The sequence below is a fragment of the Ipomoea nil genome, unplaced genomic scaffold, assembly GCF_001879475.1.
Source record: "Ipomoea nil cultivar Tokyo-kokei standard unplaced genomic scaffold, Asagao_1.1 scaffold1043, whole genome shotgun sequence".
NCBI lineage: Eukaryota > Viridiplantae > Streptophyta > Magnoliopsida > Solanales > Convolvulaceae > Ipomoea > Ipomoea nil.
Window position 1 is genome coordinate 2,531,548 of NW_017617471.1, and position 16,699 is coordinate 2,548,246.

Sequence of the window (16,699 nt, forward strand, 5' to 3'; positions counted from 1 at the left end):
TACAAGCACTATAATTGCATAAGATTATAAGAACCCATGTTTTTTTAATTTTTTCAGAAACACAGCTTCACAGTGTTTTGGAAAGATTTTAATGAGTTTTTATGTGAAAATGCGTTTAAAAAATGAAAATGCTTCTCCCTTAGAGTTCTTGTGTGTCCTACTTATCATTTCACATTTAGTTATTGATAAGGTATATATCCAATTCATATACTGTGGGCCAATGTATAAGGTAGAACTTATTCTAAAAGGATGATGCACTGTACACTACAATTATGATGCACATAGTAATATTTATATGCAATAAACTTTGTTTTCTTGAACAAATAAAATGAAAATTATTAACTTACTACAAAATGAATGAAATATATATGATGTACATGCAATTTAATGTTTATATACATTACAATTTAGATTTATGGTCATATAAAATAAATATCATTAACATAATATAGATGAATATTATATTACAAATAAATATGTATTAAAATATTTTAGTGTAGTAAAAATAATTTTGTAATATACTAAAGATGAACAAAAATATAAGTAATTTAGTTGTTTTCAAAAGGTAGAATTCTCAATTCCAAGGGTCTTCTACACTCCACCGACATAGCATATAAGAGGATGTAAATCATGGTAACCACTACATAAGTTAGACATTTGTTTGCTGCGCACAGTGGTTGTTCCTACACTGTCACTGATGATACTGGATCCCGATTGGATCGTTGTTTCCTTGTAACCAATTGAGATAGTTGATTTTTAAGTGGTAGATTGTAAATAAAAATACATGATTTAAGTTTCTTGTAGCTTTTAAACACGGAGTCTCATTTAATAAATAACTAAGTTATCATGATTTATTCCTTCCTATTATATTGGGTTATAATGTTGGAGACTAGGAAATTTCATCTTTTGTGAACCAAACAGGGTAGAATTGTTACACAAGAATCAGCAAAGAATCTTCCTCATCCATGCGCGCGTACCTTCCTCTAAAATTTACAGACTCACACAATAATCCCAATCCTCAAGTCAATACCAAGAAAGAAAGAACCACAGTCCTCTATTCATCCTCTTCCTCATTTCTCTCTCTATAGATACATATAGAATTACAGAATACACACATATAAAGTATCCAATTAGGCGTTGACGGCAGTGGAGGAAGAGAATGGCGGTTGGAAAGAGGGAAGATGTGGTTGAGATAACGAAGCCTCGAACGGACAAACGGGAGTACAGAAGAATCGTGCTTCCGAATTCTCTGGAGGTCCTTCTCATCAGCGATCCTGAAACTGATAAGGTTTCAATTTCGGAAATAATTACGTTTTAATTGTATTTTAGGGGAACCCATTTCGTTGAATTTTAATGCTCTAGACTTCGATTGAAACGTAATCAATGCTTTAACCTGCGTTTTGTGCAGTGTGCTGCTTCCATGGATGTTGGGGTTGGTGCCTTTAGCGATCCAAAGGGTCTTGAAGGCCTTGCCCATTTCCTAGGTATATAATGCCCATACTTTGACCATGATTTTTGTCTTCATATGTTGTCATTTGCTGCAGTGTGGGGACTAGGGAGGTTGTTTCTATAATTCTATGGCTGCTTCACTAAATCACTGTTTTTAACTACTATGGGATGCAGTTATGGCTGAGCTAGTGATTTAATCTGAAAGCTATAGATAACTGCAGCTTCATGCTGTAAACATTTTTTATTTTCCTTGGGCAACATCACTTGTACCTACCTATTGGGAAAAGGGGGGAAAAATAAAAAGAAAACAGAAAAGCTTTGGGGGAGAAGAAATTTGCTGTTAAAAGATTAATAGGCGATAGGCTGAAGTCAGAATGAAGTAATTCTTTGTTGCATTGCTTACTATTCATTTTCCTTGCCAATGAAATTTCACCTTTAAGCCCATTGTACTTACATCATATAAATAGTATACATCACCTTTATTGACGCACTTGAATAATATAGACATTTAACAGGTGTTCTTAGTAGTTTCTCCGTAAAAATTTGTTAGAGGTTCAAGGCACACTAAAACATGATGTCTCTATAGCACGAATGTGTATAAATTTTGTAGTGTCCAAGAAATGAGGATTTATTTATTTTTTCCGAATTCTTTCATCTAATTAAATTTAACATACCCAGAAGATATACATTCCAACTCTCATACATAAATACAGCAAACTACAGTCAGAAATTAGCAAATATTTAAATATTATGGTTCAAGTTTAAAGGAAAAAATTTCTATCTTTTAACATGGACAAGTAAATATTTAGAGTGTGTTTGGCAACAAACTTTTGGTAGCTTTGGCTTTTAGAGTAGTTGAAGCTTCTCATAGGCTAAATTTGAGAATTTATAAGCTAGTTTCCAATAATTTATTTTGGTTTTACTCTTACCCTTTTATAGAAATGGAAACTCTTTTTTTTTTTTTTTTTTCTTCCTTTATTACCACCGCATACACACTCTTTCTCTCATATAAAATAAATATAAATTGTATAATTTATCTTATTACAAAAACAAAAACATACCCTTTAAAGTCATTTTACATGAAAAAGTTAGTTCATTACCTAACGCCTCCAATACAGTCTGCTAGATTTCAGTTATCATTTATCAACGTCCAGCTAGCTTCTAATAACTACCAATAGCTACTGCTAGCTTATCAACTACAGCTAGTTTATCAGGTAGTTGAGCAAATAGAGCCTTAAGAGAATGAAGAGGAGAAATTGGAACGTTGGAAATTTGAAGAATGAAAAAGAAGAGAAATTGAAATTTGGAAAATAGAAAAGAATGTAAAATATGCTCAGAAGGTGAACAAAGTAGAGGCAGAGGAAGCAAAGAATAAAATCAGAGGAGAGGTGGGGCCCTAAAGGGTTACTGGGAGGTGTTGATGTCATCTAGGAGGTTTAAGAAGATGTAGAGGATACATACAAAAAATGAAGGAAAAGAGAGAGAGGGTGGGTGGCTTTGATGTTTTCAAGGAATCAGGGCAAGACTTAGTTATCCCCTATGTGTGCTAATTAGCTAAATGAGTGGAGGGTTTAGTGGCACTCTGGCATGGGCTGCCTTCTGTTGTTGTAGTGGTTGTTAGCCAGATGTAACATTCTTGATTTGTGTTTGCTTCTGTAGAGCATATGCTGTTTTATGCAAGTGAGAAGTATCCCAAGGAAGATAGTTACTCAAAGTATATCACAGAGGTACTTGCATTCCATTCTTTAAATTTTTTTTTTATCTGCTTTCGCATCTCTGTTCTTCATTCCTTTGGCTACCAGCATGCTCCATAAAAAGCTTTAATTTTCTAGTTTTTCTTTCCTATCCTGATGTTGCTTTCTGGTTCTGTCAATGTTTTTTTCTTTATTTCACTTCAATGTTTTTCTAAAATTATGTAGTCCAAAATTTAAAAATAAAGTATTTAAAACTTCCTTATATATACTTCTGTTATTGTTTAGCATGGAGGCAGTACAAATGCTTTTACTTCTTCTGAGCACACAAACTACTTCTTTGATGTTAACACTGATTGTTTTGAAGAAGCCTTGGACAGGTATAACTCTTATGCTTTTCACGAACTACTTATTTTATGTTATGTTTCCTTTAGCATCCCTCCCAGTTCTACATTTTTTCCTCTTGAAGTTTCTTTTGGGGTTTTTCATGAAGTTTATTCTTCAGGTTTGCACAGTTCTTCATCAAGCCACTGATGTCACCGGATGCTACTATGAGAGAAATTAAAGCTGTTGATTCTGGTTAAGTGGTGTTGTTTTCCACCTAGATGATCTTTTCTTTCTATTTACAGATAATTAACTGTTGATTGTCCATACTGCAGAACACCGAAAGAATCTACTCTCTGATGGTTGGAGAATGAACCAGGTTTTTTTTTTTATTTTTATTTTTTTTTCAAATTTGAAATGACCTATTGGTTATTCTGGCGAAGAAATCTTAATTTGATGCTTCTTTGGAAAAAAATCTTTGCAGCTTCACAAACATCTTAGTGCAGAAGATCATCCGTACCATAAGTTCAGCACAGGTTCCCAATGCTATTTGTGATATTTACATACACATATTGGATTTGTTTTACCATTTTGAAGCTCCTGCATAAAATTTTGGTGTAAATGTGAAATGAAGTCTGTTAAGTTATCTCCTACCTTGTATAGTTGAATGCAGTTGTCTTCCATATGCTTTTTGTTTTCTCTATTCTATTTCCATATGCATCTGATTGATGAAACCTCACTTTGGAAATGATATTAGCTTTGCACTTTAGTAGTTTGTGCCTGGATTTGTAGGTGAAACTCCCAGCAATTGGTTAAGAACTTTTCTGTTTGCATCTCACTTTTGAAACTGGTGATCTTATGGAAATCAAAATGAGTGCTTGTTTGCAAAAACCCTGCTAGATAATAAGTTTGGGTTAAACTAGCTTCTTTTTTAGGACACATTCCTTCCTCAAATAGATGTGTATGTATAGAGGTAATTAGAAATGCAATCTTAATAAATGTTTACTTAGACAGCCCTTAAAAAATAAAGGTAGGCTAATTAATAGGACTAGAGGAGTATATTTATTGAGTGATATGAATATTTAATTGCTTTGGTAGTCACTATATGTATGTATGTCGCTTGTGCTATCTGGCAATGTTAATTTCTTCCATCTTCTTATCATGCACAGGAAGTTGGGATACATTGGAGGTCAGGCCAAAAGCAAAAGGACTAGATACAAGACAGGAACTTCTCAAATTTTATGACGAAAATTATTCGGCGAACCTCATGCATTTAGTCATATATTCAAAGGGTATGTGTAATTATTTGCTCATACAGTATTTGCTATATTGCATTACCAAATATTTTGAACTCTTTCTTTAATGTGTATATTTCAGATAGCCTTGATAAATCTGAGAGCTCGGTGCAGAGCAAATTCCAAGAAATCCGAAATATTGATCGAAGTCGTACACAATTTTCTGGTCAGCCTTGCACACCAGAACATCTGCAGGTATGATGTGTAACTGTCTGGTCTTTTGTACTTGGGTAGTTGGGTATACTACATAAGCAAAATGAGGCTAAGAATGCAACACATTGCAAATTTAACTGATTGAATGTGTGTGTGTATTATATGTTTATTTATTTAGTTATTTGCCAATATGGCAATAAATTGGCATAAAGCTTCTGAAGTCAACAATTGTATCATTCTCACTCAAAACTATTAATGAGATACTTGGATTGTTCTTTCCTAGGCCTGGAATAATGGAACTGGCCACTTCTCATCTATTGATGTATGGCTCAAGATGAGTGAATGGTTGATATTGCACCTGGCCTGGGGTAGAACAAACCCCGCCCACCAAACCTATAAAACATCCATATGTAAAATAAGAGTATTATTTTGTCAAGTTACATTATTAAATTTTGCTAATAGAGGGATTTAAATGTGAAGCACCAAGTGGTTGCAACCCATGCATGAAAAATCAATAAAACACTTTAATAAATATTGCTAGCAGAGTATTAAGTAAAACCAAAAAAGAAAACAAATATTCTACTTATCACCCCAAAAAAAAAAAAGAAATGAAATGAAAAGAAAAGAAGTAAAACTTATAAAAGAATTTATTCTGCCCCTCAACTATTCAGCAAGATCTGTAATCTGTAGGCTGAAGCAGTAATCAATAACTTTGCTTAGGATGATATTGACTCCTTTGACTGTTTTAAGGAAAATCTATATGCAATCTTCTGTGTTACATTATCCTAGGAAACATTAGCTGGAGAATCCCATTGTTGAATTTGGGAGATGGAATGGCCTGGCGGGTGGAGAATAACACCACCCGCCAGTTAGGCGGAAACAATATGAAGAATCAAGACTAGGAAATGAATATAAAATTGAAATTATATTAGTATTCTCTGTTTCTAATACAGAAACACAGTACATATATATACACAAATACATAATTGTAAGTAACTACCCATAACTGATATCTATTCATAAACAGACACAACCCTATAGATAAAACTAACTCTTTATTTTCAACACTCCCCCTCAAGCTTGAACATCTGGAAGTTTCAAGCTTGGATTAAAGCACACACTCTACCTTACTTAGAATTACAAATGAAGATTAAAAGCAGCTAGAGAATAACAGTGCTGGATGGCTTCGGAGGAACAATGCTATAAACAACCCTTGGGAATGAAGGCACCAGGGACGAAGCTTGTCACAAACTGACACGAACACCCTCACAACAACATAAGCACTCTAGGATTTGCCAACAACAATCTTCATCACGAACGATAGAGCAAACCAATCTGAGCAGCAAATGGGAGGTAGTAGAGCCCACATGATTGTTGTATGAATACCGAGAAAACCACATGATTGTTGTTTATACCTCTTATAGGATAATTGAATAACAAAAGAAGCTTCCGGAAATAAACAAGGTGCCAAACATGAAAACCCTAGGGACTAAGTATGGTATACCGATTATAAAGAAACAAATACGGTTATACCAAAAACACCCCGGAAAGAGGTTTGGCAACAAACCCAAAAAGCCTTCAAACTTTCACCAAAAGGTCCAAGGGCAAAACAACAATCTAGAATTTTCATCGGAGAATACATCACAAGGGAAAATACACCACAGACAAATCTACGCAGATGGGGTTGCGGGGTACGGACAGAGGTTTCTGGAGAATTTCTTCGGAAAATCACGCCGGAGGTGGGCTCAGGTGCCAGCGCGTGAGGGAAGGTCGCCGGCGCGATTTCGAGAGTGACTGTGGTTGTAGATTTTGAAGCAAACCACCATAGATACGTCGAAATTCAAGAGGCAGTCTCAGGGCTACTGTTTATGCCGGAAAATGTAAGGAAAATGCCCTAGGAAAGTGGCTCTGATACCATGTTGAATTTGGGAGATGGAATGGCCTGGCGGGTGGAGAATAACACCACCCACCAGTTAGGCGGAAGCAATATGAAGAATCAAGACTAGGAAATGAATATAAAACTGAAATTATATTAGTATTCTCTGTTTCTAATATAGAAACACAGTACATATATATACACAAATACATAACTGTAAGTAACTACCCATAACTGACATCTATTCATAAACAGACACAACCCTATAGATAAAATTAACTCTTTATTTTCAACACCCATCACCCACAATGATGTACACATGCTACGATTGCCTGGTTGGCACTTGGCAGTGCCAGTATAAGGCTTATTGCATAGAAACATGTCAATGAATGATGTTAGTTATCCTGATATAAGGGTTAATAGTAATCTCAATGAACAATATCCATGATGATATTTGATTAAGTTATTATTTAATCCTAGCTTTTGTTCAGTTCAATGTACCCACAGAAGCTTTCAAAGTTAATGTGAATCAAATATATTTAATTACTAGCAACGGCACGTGCGTTGCGTGAAAATGAGTGCCCAATGTATTTGTCCAACATTAAAATGATGATTATATTGAGATATATTAAAGAAAATAATAAGAAATAGATAAAATTAATTTGTAAAATCCAAAGCATTTATTTTTTAAAAAATTATTTGTACTAATAGAATTTGATAAAGGTGTTTAATAGGGTTAGCTTGGTTTTGATAATAAGATTTAATAGAAAATTTAGTTTTGAAATTAGTGGGAAACATGTAATATAATATATTCATAATTATAGAGTTAAGTATACTTTGATTAACAAGACTTGATAGAAATTTTTTTACATCTATTTTAGTTTTGAAATTAGTAGGATATGTTAATCTCAAAACCAAAAACTTGCATATATATATATTTGTTGAATTTATATTGTGGTTCTTTTAATAATTTTTTTTAATCTCTTTAATTTGAAGTACAACCATTAAACAAACAGATTAAAAAAAAAAAAAAAACTTAATTGGAACATTAATGGGGTAAGGGCATATGCATCCAAAAAATTAAAAGTACAATCATTAAAACACAATATAGAAACAATTTGGATGAAAAAAGAGCATAAATCTTAAGGTCATAACCATCCCTCTATCTTTGTATGTATAGTAGGATATGCACCCTTATGACTTAATTTACTGTTTTCTCCCTCAGATTCTTGTCAAGACTGTTCCGATTAAGCAAGGGCAGAAGTTAAGAGTTATATGGCCTATAACACCAGGCATACGTCATTATATGGAAGGGCCTACTAGATATCTAGGTCACTTGATTGGCCATGAAGGAGAGGGATCTTTGTTTTACATCTTGAAAAAATTGGGTGGGTTTTTCCACTTCAATTTTCTTCATCTATCATATCTTGTTTGAAAGGTCACTCTTTCAACTTTGAGCATATATATTTGGAATTCTATATTTACAAAAGGTTTTGGTTATTAACATTCTTGCAGGTTGGGCTACAAGTTTATCTGCTGGTGAATCAGACTCAACTTTTGAGTTTTCATTCTTTAGAGTAGTTATTGATTTGACAGAGGCTGGTCATGGTAGTTATTTCTTTCCTTTTTTTTTGTGGTTATTTTCAGGCACTAGGACATGGAGGCTATTGGTCTTGTTTCCTTTTGTTTATTTCTGAAAGCTTTCTGCCACTTTTCCATACTCACCATTTTAAAGTTTCTTTTTGTGTGTCTGTGTGTGCGTTAGCACATCTGCGGGTGTGTTGATTTTTTGGGTGGAAGTGGGGTGGATGTCATATACACCCAATATTTTGTCTCTTCCTTTGCAGAAGGACAATGAGGAACTGTGTTTTAAATTTGGAAAATTGATGTGTCCGTATAAAAATATTGTAGAGCATTTTGAGGACGTTGTGGGTTTGCTATTCAAGTTCATCCTCCTCCTGCAACAAGCTGGTCCCTGCAAGTGGATATTTGATGAGGTACATCCAATTTTGCTTGCATTTATGTCTGAGAATACTAGAATGTAATTTGCATGACAGCTCTGCAGCACTTATAGTCTTATACAGTTATACTGATAAAGGAATAATTAAATGGAAGTTTATACCCACAAATTTAGCAGATACATATGTATTGCGTATTAGCAACCAAAGTCAACTGCTAAAGAACTTGATGTTTTTTTGCCTTCTATTGCTGATTCTGTTATCTTTTTTAAAGATTACAATCTTATTTATCTTTTTCTTTTTAATAATTTGTATTTTAAATTCTATGAAGCTTTCAGCTATTTGTGAAACTGGTTTTCACTATCAAGACAAGACTCGGCCCATTGATTATGTTGTCAATGTTGCGATGAATATGCAGGTATTTAAACCAATGCCAATATTCTGTTTGGCATAATGCATACACACTATTTATTAATTTAGTATATTAGTTTATATAGATATAATTAATTATTTTTTATTGAGACTTTAGAAAGTGCACCTTCACTATATCCAAATATTGCTGCTGAACAGCAAGGGGAGGTGGATTATTGGCATTACAAAACATAAATGTAATGACTAAGGAATAGCTTTATGGAGATATGTTATGGGTGCTATACTAAAAAGCCCCTTGTCACTTATTTGGGATATGCATCCTAACATTGTAGAGGTTTCTTATGATGTGTGTCTGTGAACAGAATGCACATTTTGCCCCTCGAGGTTGATGGGTTGGGTTGAAGCTGTACTAGACCTTTTGAGGAAAATGTCCAGAAAGCTCATTGCACATGGATTAGTTATATTTTTGGGATGTTTATGGATGCCTTTCTTTCAGGGTTGTTGGGCTATGGAAAGGGGTTCTTTTGAGTTTAGTTCCATGGAAATGATAGAGTACTTTCCCTACTTATAAATATTTATTTATTTATTTTTATCCTTGGTTCTTTCAAATTATTCTTTTGGTGTCTGAGATTTTAGAAGAATGGATGCAATCATGTTGCATTACTGAGATGAGTTATGTGCCACTTAATGCTAATTCCCATTCTTTAAAGTGCTTTCGCTACACAGTTCAGATGTATCTTCAATATTAAATGAATTATAGATGATTAATGAACAATCTGAATGTTGTGGCTGTGTCAAATTTGTGAAGGAAAAACAACAACATTTGAATGAGTTTTGAAAGATAAAATTCATCGAAATCTGTTGCAGGATGTAGCTTTCACAGTCTGTTTTGGTTCTGTGTTTAATCCTACTTCTGTAAATGCAGTAAAGTATGTTGGAAAGCCTACTTATGGTTGAAATAGAGTGTTCTTCACTGTTCTACATATTAAGTAGGGCGGTCAGTTGTGGAGTTCTCTTTTCTTCTTAATTTGTGTGTTAACAGTTGGTTAGACAGATGAAAGTTTTAATGATTTTCATGATGCTGCTTTTCAGCACTATCCCCCTGAAGATTGGCTGGTAGGATCATCTTTGCCATCAAAATTCAATGCAAGCATTATCCAGTCATTCTTAAATGAACTCACTCCTCTGAATGTGAGGTTAGTAAAGAGCTTCTCAAACAATGTACTTAAATAATTCCTGTTTTCTTAATACAAAAAAGGGAGTGAGGCGGCATGTGAGCTGGAGGAGAATAGTCTTATTAATACTTCTGCCCTTTCTATGTGACACATGCTTTTATATGGTTTCCCTTCTTTAACTTTTATATTCATCTATTATTTCTAAATTCAACAGAATTTTCTGGGAGTCAACCATGTTTCAGGGGCATACTGATACAAGTGAGCCTTGGTATGGAACTGCATATTCTTTAGAGAAAATCGATGGTTCACTGATTCAGGTTTCTTTCAAGTTGTCTACCATATAAGTGATTTTGAATTGTCTCTGTGGTCTAGGTGTTTAGAGTTTAGACCAACATCAATCAATAATCCTCAATTAAGACATTGACATTTTCATTTTCCAGAAATGGATGGATCAAGCCCCTGTTGAAGATCTGCATCTTCCAGCCCCCAATGTCTTCATTCCAACTGATCTATCTCTGAAGCATGTCTTAGAGAAAGTGCGAAAAACTCTACATAATTTAGTGTGTTTTTAATTGTTTTAAAAAAAATTCTAATGTATTGACCTTCACAACAGACAAAACTTCCAACTTTGTTGAGAAAGTCACCATATTCAAGGTTGTGGTATAAGCCAGATACAACATTTTCTTCTCCAAAGGCATTTGTTAAAATAGACTTCAATTGTCCTTATAGTGGAGCTTCTCCTGAGTCAGAACTTCTTACAGATGTTTTTACCCGTTTGTTGATGGACTACTTGAATGAATATGGTATGTATTCCAGTATTGTTGACACTTATTACACTCGTGCTCAGTCTTAGAGTTTCTGCAACTAAATTTTAAAAAGAAATTTATGTGTTTCAATCTTTCAGCATACCATGCACAGGTTGCTGGTCTGTATTACAATATAAGCAACACAAGTAGTGGCTTTCAGGTATCATCTTCTTTTCCTTTTCTTTACGTTCCTTTGATAATTTTTTAGATTTATCTTACTACATGGTTAAAAAGTCTATGCCAACTATCCCTTGTTATGCAAATACCTCTTTTTCTTTTTTTCCTTATCATATGATACTACCATTTTGCATTTAGGATCTTTGTTTATTTATATTGTCTTATTTTCTGTTCACTTCCACTTTCCTTTAGGTAACGGTATTTGGATATAATCACAAGTTGAGGGTCTTATTGGAAGCAGTTGTCGAAAAGATTGCAAAGTTTGAAGTAAAACCTGATAGATTCTGTGTGATCAAGGTGAGGATCCGCTATTTTCTGTTGCTAATGATGTGCTGATCTCGACTTGTAGTCAAAATAGGACCTTACCATCAGTCTTTTATGCAATCTAGCCATGATTTCTAATTTCTAGTTTATCTGAGATAACTATTTTAATATTTTTCTGAATATGCTTCCAATTAAAATGCTGCTGACTGGATCTATTGCTGGTGTTGATTTCTTTTGTCTTCTTGTAGGAATTAGTAACAAAGGAATTGCAGAATTTAAAATTCCAGCAGCCATATCAACAGGCTATGTATTATTGTTCTCTAATGCTGCAAGACCAAACATGGCCTTGGAATGATACACTCGAACTTCTACCTCACATTGAAGTTGATCATCTCTTGAAGTTCTATCCTCTGATGTTGTCAAGGACCTTCTTAGAATGTTATGTTGCAGGTTGTTACATTTCTTGGATTTCATGCTTTGATTTCACGTTTGTCCTGTTTCTGTGTTAAATCACCAACCCTTTCACTCTTCACAGGAAATATTGAACCAACTGAAGCAGAGTCAATGGTAAAGCTTGTCGAGGATATTTTCTACAATGGGCCAAAGCCTTTGTCTCAGGCATTGTTTGCATCTCAACATTTGACTAACAGAGTGGTTAGGCTTGACAAAGGGAAAAATTACATTTACACCAGAGAAGGCTTGAATCCAAGTGATGAAAATTCTGCTCTCCATCATTATATACAGGTACTAACAAATAAAATGAACAACGAAAAAATAAACATAACCCATGTTTTAGTCTTGTTGGAAATGTATGGTCAATTTATTTATTTTGCATAAAGTGACTGTTTAACCTCAATCTCAAATGCTGTTGAGAAGTGGGGATTGTTCAAGGAGAACACCAATTTGGTCTCTTGAGTGGTGTTCACACTGTGGGCATCCTTGGGCACAGCTTTTCACTGTGTCCGAATGGACTAGGCGAGTTCAAATATCTTTTATGGATTTTTTTTTTGAATTTATTTTTTCTATTTTAGTTGTGTACGAGGGTTAATACTAGTAGCTTCTTGAAGTTTTTATCTTTCATTTATAACAGGTTGTGGTCTGTTCTTTGTGCCTTGAATTTTCCCATGCGTTGTCAGTTTGACTTCATTTCTGACAGCAATCATTGCTTCATTGTGCAGGTGCATCAAGATGATTTCTTGCTGAATGTCAAACTTCAGCTTTTTGCTCTGATGGCAAAGCAGCCAGCTTTTCATCAACTTAGATCAGTTGAGCAACTTGGCTATATTACTGTGCTTCTGACCCGGTATGTAGTTTTCTTTCCAACTGAATTTTCACTAGCAGATGTTTGTTTTTTTACGGAACTAACTCTATTTCTAGGAATGATTTCGGTGTTCTTGGAGTGCAATTTATCATTCAATCTACAGCTAAGGTATTGGCGTAATTTTTATCCTTTCTTCATTTCACTAGTGTTAAGCACTGGTCTTCACGTTTTATGTTGTGCTTGGCAGGACCCTAAACATATTGACTCACGAGTCGAGGAATTTTTGAAGATGTTTGAGAGTAAACTTTATGAGATGGCAGATGATGAATTTAAGGTGAGCTCAGTAAAACAATTTACCCATGTTTCATTCATCACGCTTCAGTCTCAACCGTTTGACCTATTACTTGCGTAGTTGCGTTACACACTGTTAAATTAAGAACAGCTTATGTCTGAGAATAAGCAGATAAACATCAAATGCTGGGACTAAGAACACTGAAGCGGGATCAGCCCAAAATTTGGGAGACATCTTCTTTTGACTAAACATATATTGATTAGAACAGTAGATATTTCATACTATATTCAAATTCGAGAGATATTCGGAGAACTTTTGAGCGCATATACTATATTACATAGTACAGTACTATCTTTTCCTATGTTTACAGTTCTTGATTTTCCACTGCTTTGTTGCTCTTAAATGTGATCTTGTAATGGAACAGAGCAATGTCACTGCACTTATCGATATGAAGCTTGAGAAGCACAAGAATTTACGAGAAGAATCTCGATTTTACTGGAGGGAAATTTTTGATGGGACTCTAAAATTTGATAGGAGGGAACATGAGGTATGAAGATTTCATATACTTATCTGTCTATCAGAATCATATTTGTTAAGACTTTTTATGGTAAGAAACCTCATTTTTCTGGAGGGGCGGTAACGTTTTGGAGTCTATAATCTGAATCCTATAATCGGTAATGGTCTAACAGGTTGAAGCACTCAAGAAGCTGACTAAAAAAGACCTGATTGAATTCTTTGACGAACACATAAAAGCTGGTGCCCCGCAGAAGAAGTCACTAAGCATCCAAGTATATGGCAGCTCTCATTCTGCCGAGTTCAAGGCACACCAAAATGAGCCGGTTGAACAACACGTTGTTCGGGTAGAAGATATATTCAGTTTCAGGCGATCTCACGAGCTCTACGGTTCATTCAAAGGAGGCCTTGGTTTTATGAAGCTGTAGGAGGTGAGAGTGCCTCAGCGGCTCAGATCAGCATTGTGTGAGTTAAAAAGCCTTTGTTTTGAACTCTTCATTTTATAGAAGTTCAGAAAATAATGGATTAGTGATGGTATACATTTGCCACAACTATTTGTTACCAACCAGGGCAATACATATTTGTACTATATTCCAAAAGCTTTCTTGTTTATGCACCAATGCCTATGAATGTGGATTATCATACTCCTTTTTCTTTTCCTTCTACCCAAAAATATATATACCCTAATTGATGCGGATTAGAGATCGGTTAATATTTGCTTTTAAGACTCCACTGGCTAGCACCGTATGAGAAATCGAAGTTTTTGGATTTCTGGGAGAAATCAAAGTTTTTGAATTTCGAGGAGTATGGACGCAAGGTTGAAATTTAAAAAGAATTGATGAGGGATGTTGTGCAATTGATTTGAACAAAAGAATGTTTGTTAGAATCAAATATTGATTTAAAATTTTTTAACGTGCCCAAGTATATACTTTTAGTTTTACACTTAAATATATATATTTTTTCACATCTCTCTATGTCTCTTTCACTCCTTTAGTAACATGTAGATAATTATTTTTTATTCAGTGTGACGTCACTATATACATCAGCTCATGATCCCGGATCCCCTTTTAAATACGGAGCATTAACTTTACAGGCTATATTTATTTTCTGAGGTTGTTCCACATAGAAAGAAATATAAAAAAAAATACAGGAAAATAAATATATTTTAATTAGGAATGCTGGACTCCATAAACACAAGTCATAAACTAAAATATGTCGTGGGTTTCGTGTCAGCAAAAGCAGACAAGTCACAAGTATAGTTGTGTTAATGAGCTTTGATCGAGATTGAGATTTATAAATACAAAATATCAATATAATTAGGAAAAATAATATTTTTTGCTCATAATTATAAAGGAATAGCATTTTTCGTTCATCTTTTTATCTTTGGAATAAGGGTCACATAGGCCATCGAACTGCACTCAATAACGCAATTAGGCCACCGAACTTTAAAAAGCTACAATTGGGTCCCTGAACTAACGAATTCTACAATTGGGTCCCTGAACTAACGAATTCTATTCAATTAGTCTAATTTGTAGGTTTCCAAGTTGTTAGCAGGTTATCCCTTTTCAAAAAAAATTTTAATTATTATTTAAAATAATTATTTAATATTAATAATTAAAAAAAAAAAAAAAACAGATCGACATGCCGGAGACGAAGAAGGTTTCTTCGTCTCCGACCATGGAGACGGAGACGAAGAAACCTTCTTCGTCTCTGGCTGGAGACGAAGATATTCTTCGTCTCCATGGCCGGAGACGAAGAGACTCTTCGTCTCCGGCCATGGAGACGAAGAGTTTCTTCGTCTCCGGCCACGGAGACGGAGTTAACTTCTTCGTCTCTGGCCGGAGACGAAGGAAGCCGGAGACAAAGGAACCTTCTTCGTCTCCGGCCAGAGACGAAGAAATTAACTCCGTCTCCATGGCCGGAGACGAAGAAGGTTTCTTCGTCTCCGGCAAAGACGGTATCTTTTTTTTTTTAATTTTAATTTTAATTTTAAATAATTATTTTAAATAATAAATTTTTTTAAAATATTATAAATTAGGGGTGACCTGCTAACAACCTCCAAAACTTACAAATTGGACTAATTGAATAGAATTAGTTAGTTCAGGGAGCTAATTGTTGTTTTTTAAAGTTCGATGGCCTAATTGCATTATTAGGTGCAGTTCGATGGCCTATTTGACCCTTATTCCTTTATCTTTTACTCCGTAATTGTTTGTAAGGTATAGGCCATGTTTGGTAAAAGGTTGTTAGCTGATAGCTGTTAGTTATTAGCTGATTGTGTTAATTAGAGGGTATAAATAGTTGATAACATTAGCTGATTGTAGAAAAGTGTTTGGTAAATTAGTTGTTAGCTGTTAGCTGTTTGATATAATTTCTTTTCTCAAAAAGCTAATTGAAAAAGTTGCTTGGAGTAGCTTTTTCAATTTTAGCCTTTTGGAGTTGTAAAAAGCTAATTAACTAAATATTTATATTGATATTTTAACTAAATCAAATAATTAATAGTGGTCAAATAAGCCAAAATTGGCCTATAGGCCAACTTTTTACCAAACAGGGCCATAAACTTTTTCCATCTCCAACTCTGGTTATGATTGGGTTAAAAACAATTTGTAGCCTCAGAGTTTTTTCTCATTTTGGTCCCTTGACTATCGCTCATTCTCAATTTTGCATTTCGACTTTTAATTGCACCCAATGTGGTCCCTTGACTTTAAAAAATTACCCCAATTTGGTCCTCCGTTACCTTTTCCATCAACCAGGCGTTAAGTTGGGGGGTATTTGGACCATTCACCTGTTGTGCGCCTAAACCAACTATTGTTCGTCCCTCCATCGTGTTCTTATTGTTTTACGTTCAGAAAACAAACCCCAAATTAAAAATCAGAAGTCCAAATGCAAACCGAAAAATCCCCAGCTTATATGATAAACAACCTCTACAAATGTTTAGCCTCTCTAACTATTTCTTGATAGAAAAAGACACACCACCTATTCAAATCAAATTGCCGCAATTCAAATCAAATTGTCGCAATTCAAATCAAAGGCTAAAAGCCTTCCATTCTTCAACTGTAAATTTAGTATTTTGTAAATAAAATGAAATTAGGAAGC

General features: G+C 34.5%; 1 protein-coding gene across 1 annotated transcript; it reads left to right on the forward strand.

The window, feature by feature from the left end:
* Positions 1–945: 945 nt before the first annotated feature.
* On the forward strand, positions 946–14,250 carry LOC109181820 (insulin-degrading enzyme-like 1, peroxisomal). The gene is made up of 26 exons (XM_019331739.1): positions 946–1,288; positions 1,409–1,484; positions 3,109–3,176; positions 3,429–3,520; positions 3,646–3,719; positions 3,800–3,843; positions 3,949–4,000; positions 4,634–4,756; positions 4,842–4,954; positions 8,014–8,176; positions 8,304–8,396; positions 8,700–8,785; positions 9,078–9,164; positions 10,211–10,314; positions 10,508–10,610; positions 10,734–10,829; positions 10,907–11,096; positions 11,198–11,259; positions 11,469–11,573; positions 11,789–11,990; positions 12,076–12,284; positions 12,719–12,843; positions 12,918–12,969; positions 13,049–13,135; positions 13,518–13,640; positions 13,783–14,250. Exons 1-26 carry the CDS (start codon positions 1,160–1,162, stop codon positions 14,032–14,034), a joined length of 2,910 nt encoding a protein of 969 aa, XP_019187284.1. The 5' UTR covers positions 946–1,159; the 3' UTR covers positions 14,035–14,250.
* The last annotated feature ends 2,449 nt before the right edge of the window (positions 14,251–16,699 follow it).

What these genes read in the sequence shown, in the direction of transcription:
- LOC109181820 (XM_019331739.1), top strand. Translation starts at nt 1,160, where the DNA reads ATGGCGGTTGGAAAGAGGGAAGATGTGGTTGAGATAACGAAGCCTCGA. An exon ending in GCGATCCTGAAACTGATAAG is followed by an intron (nt 1,289 to 1,408) that starts GTTTCAATTTCG and finishes CGTTTTGTGCAG; the next exon opens with TGTGCTGCTTCCATGGATGT. An exon ending in TTGATAGGAGGGAACATGAG is followed by an intron (nt 13,641 to 13,782) that starts GTATGAAGATTT and finishes ATGGTCTAACAG; the next exon opens with GTTGAAGCACTCAAGAAGCT.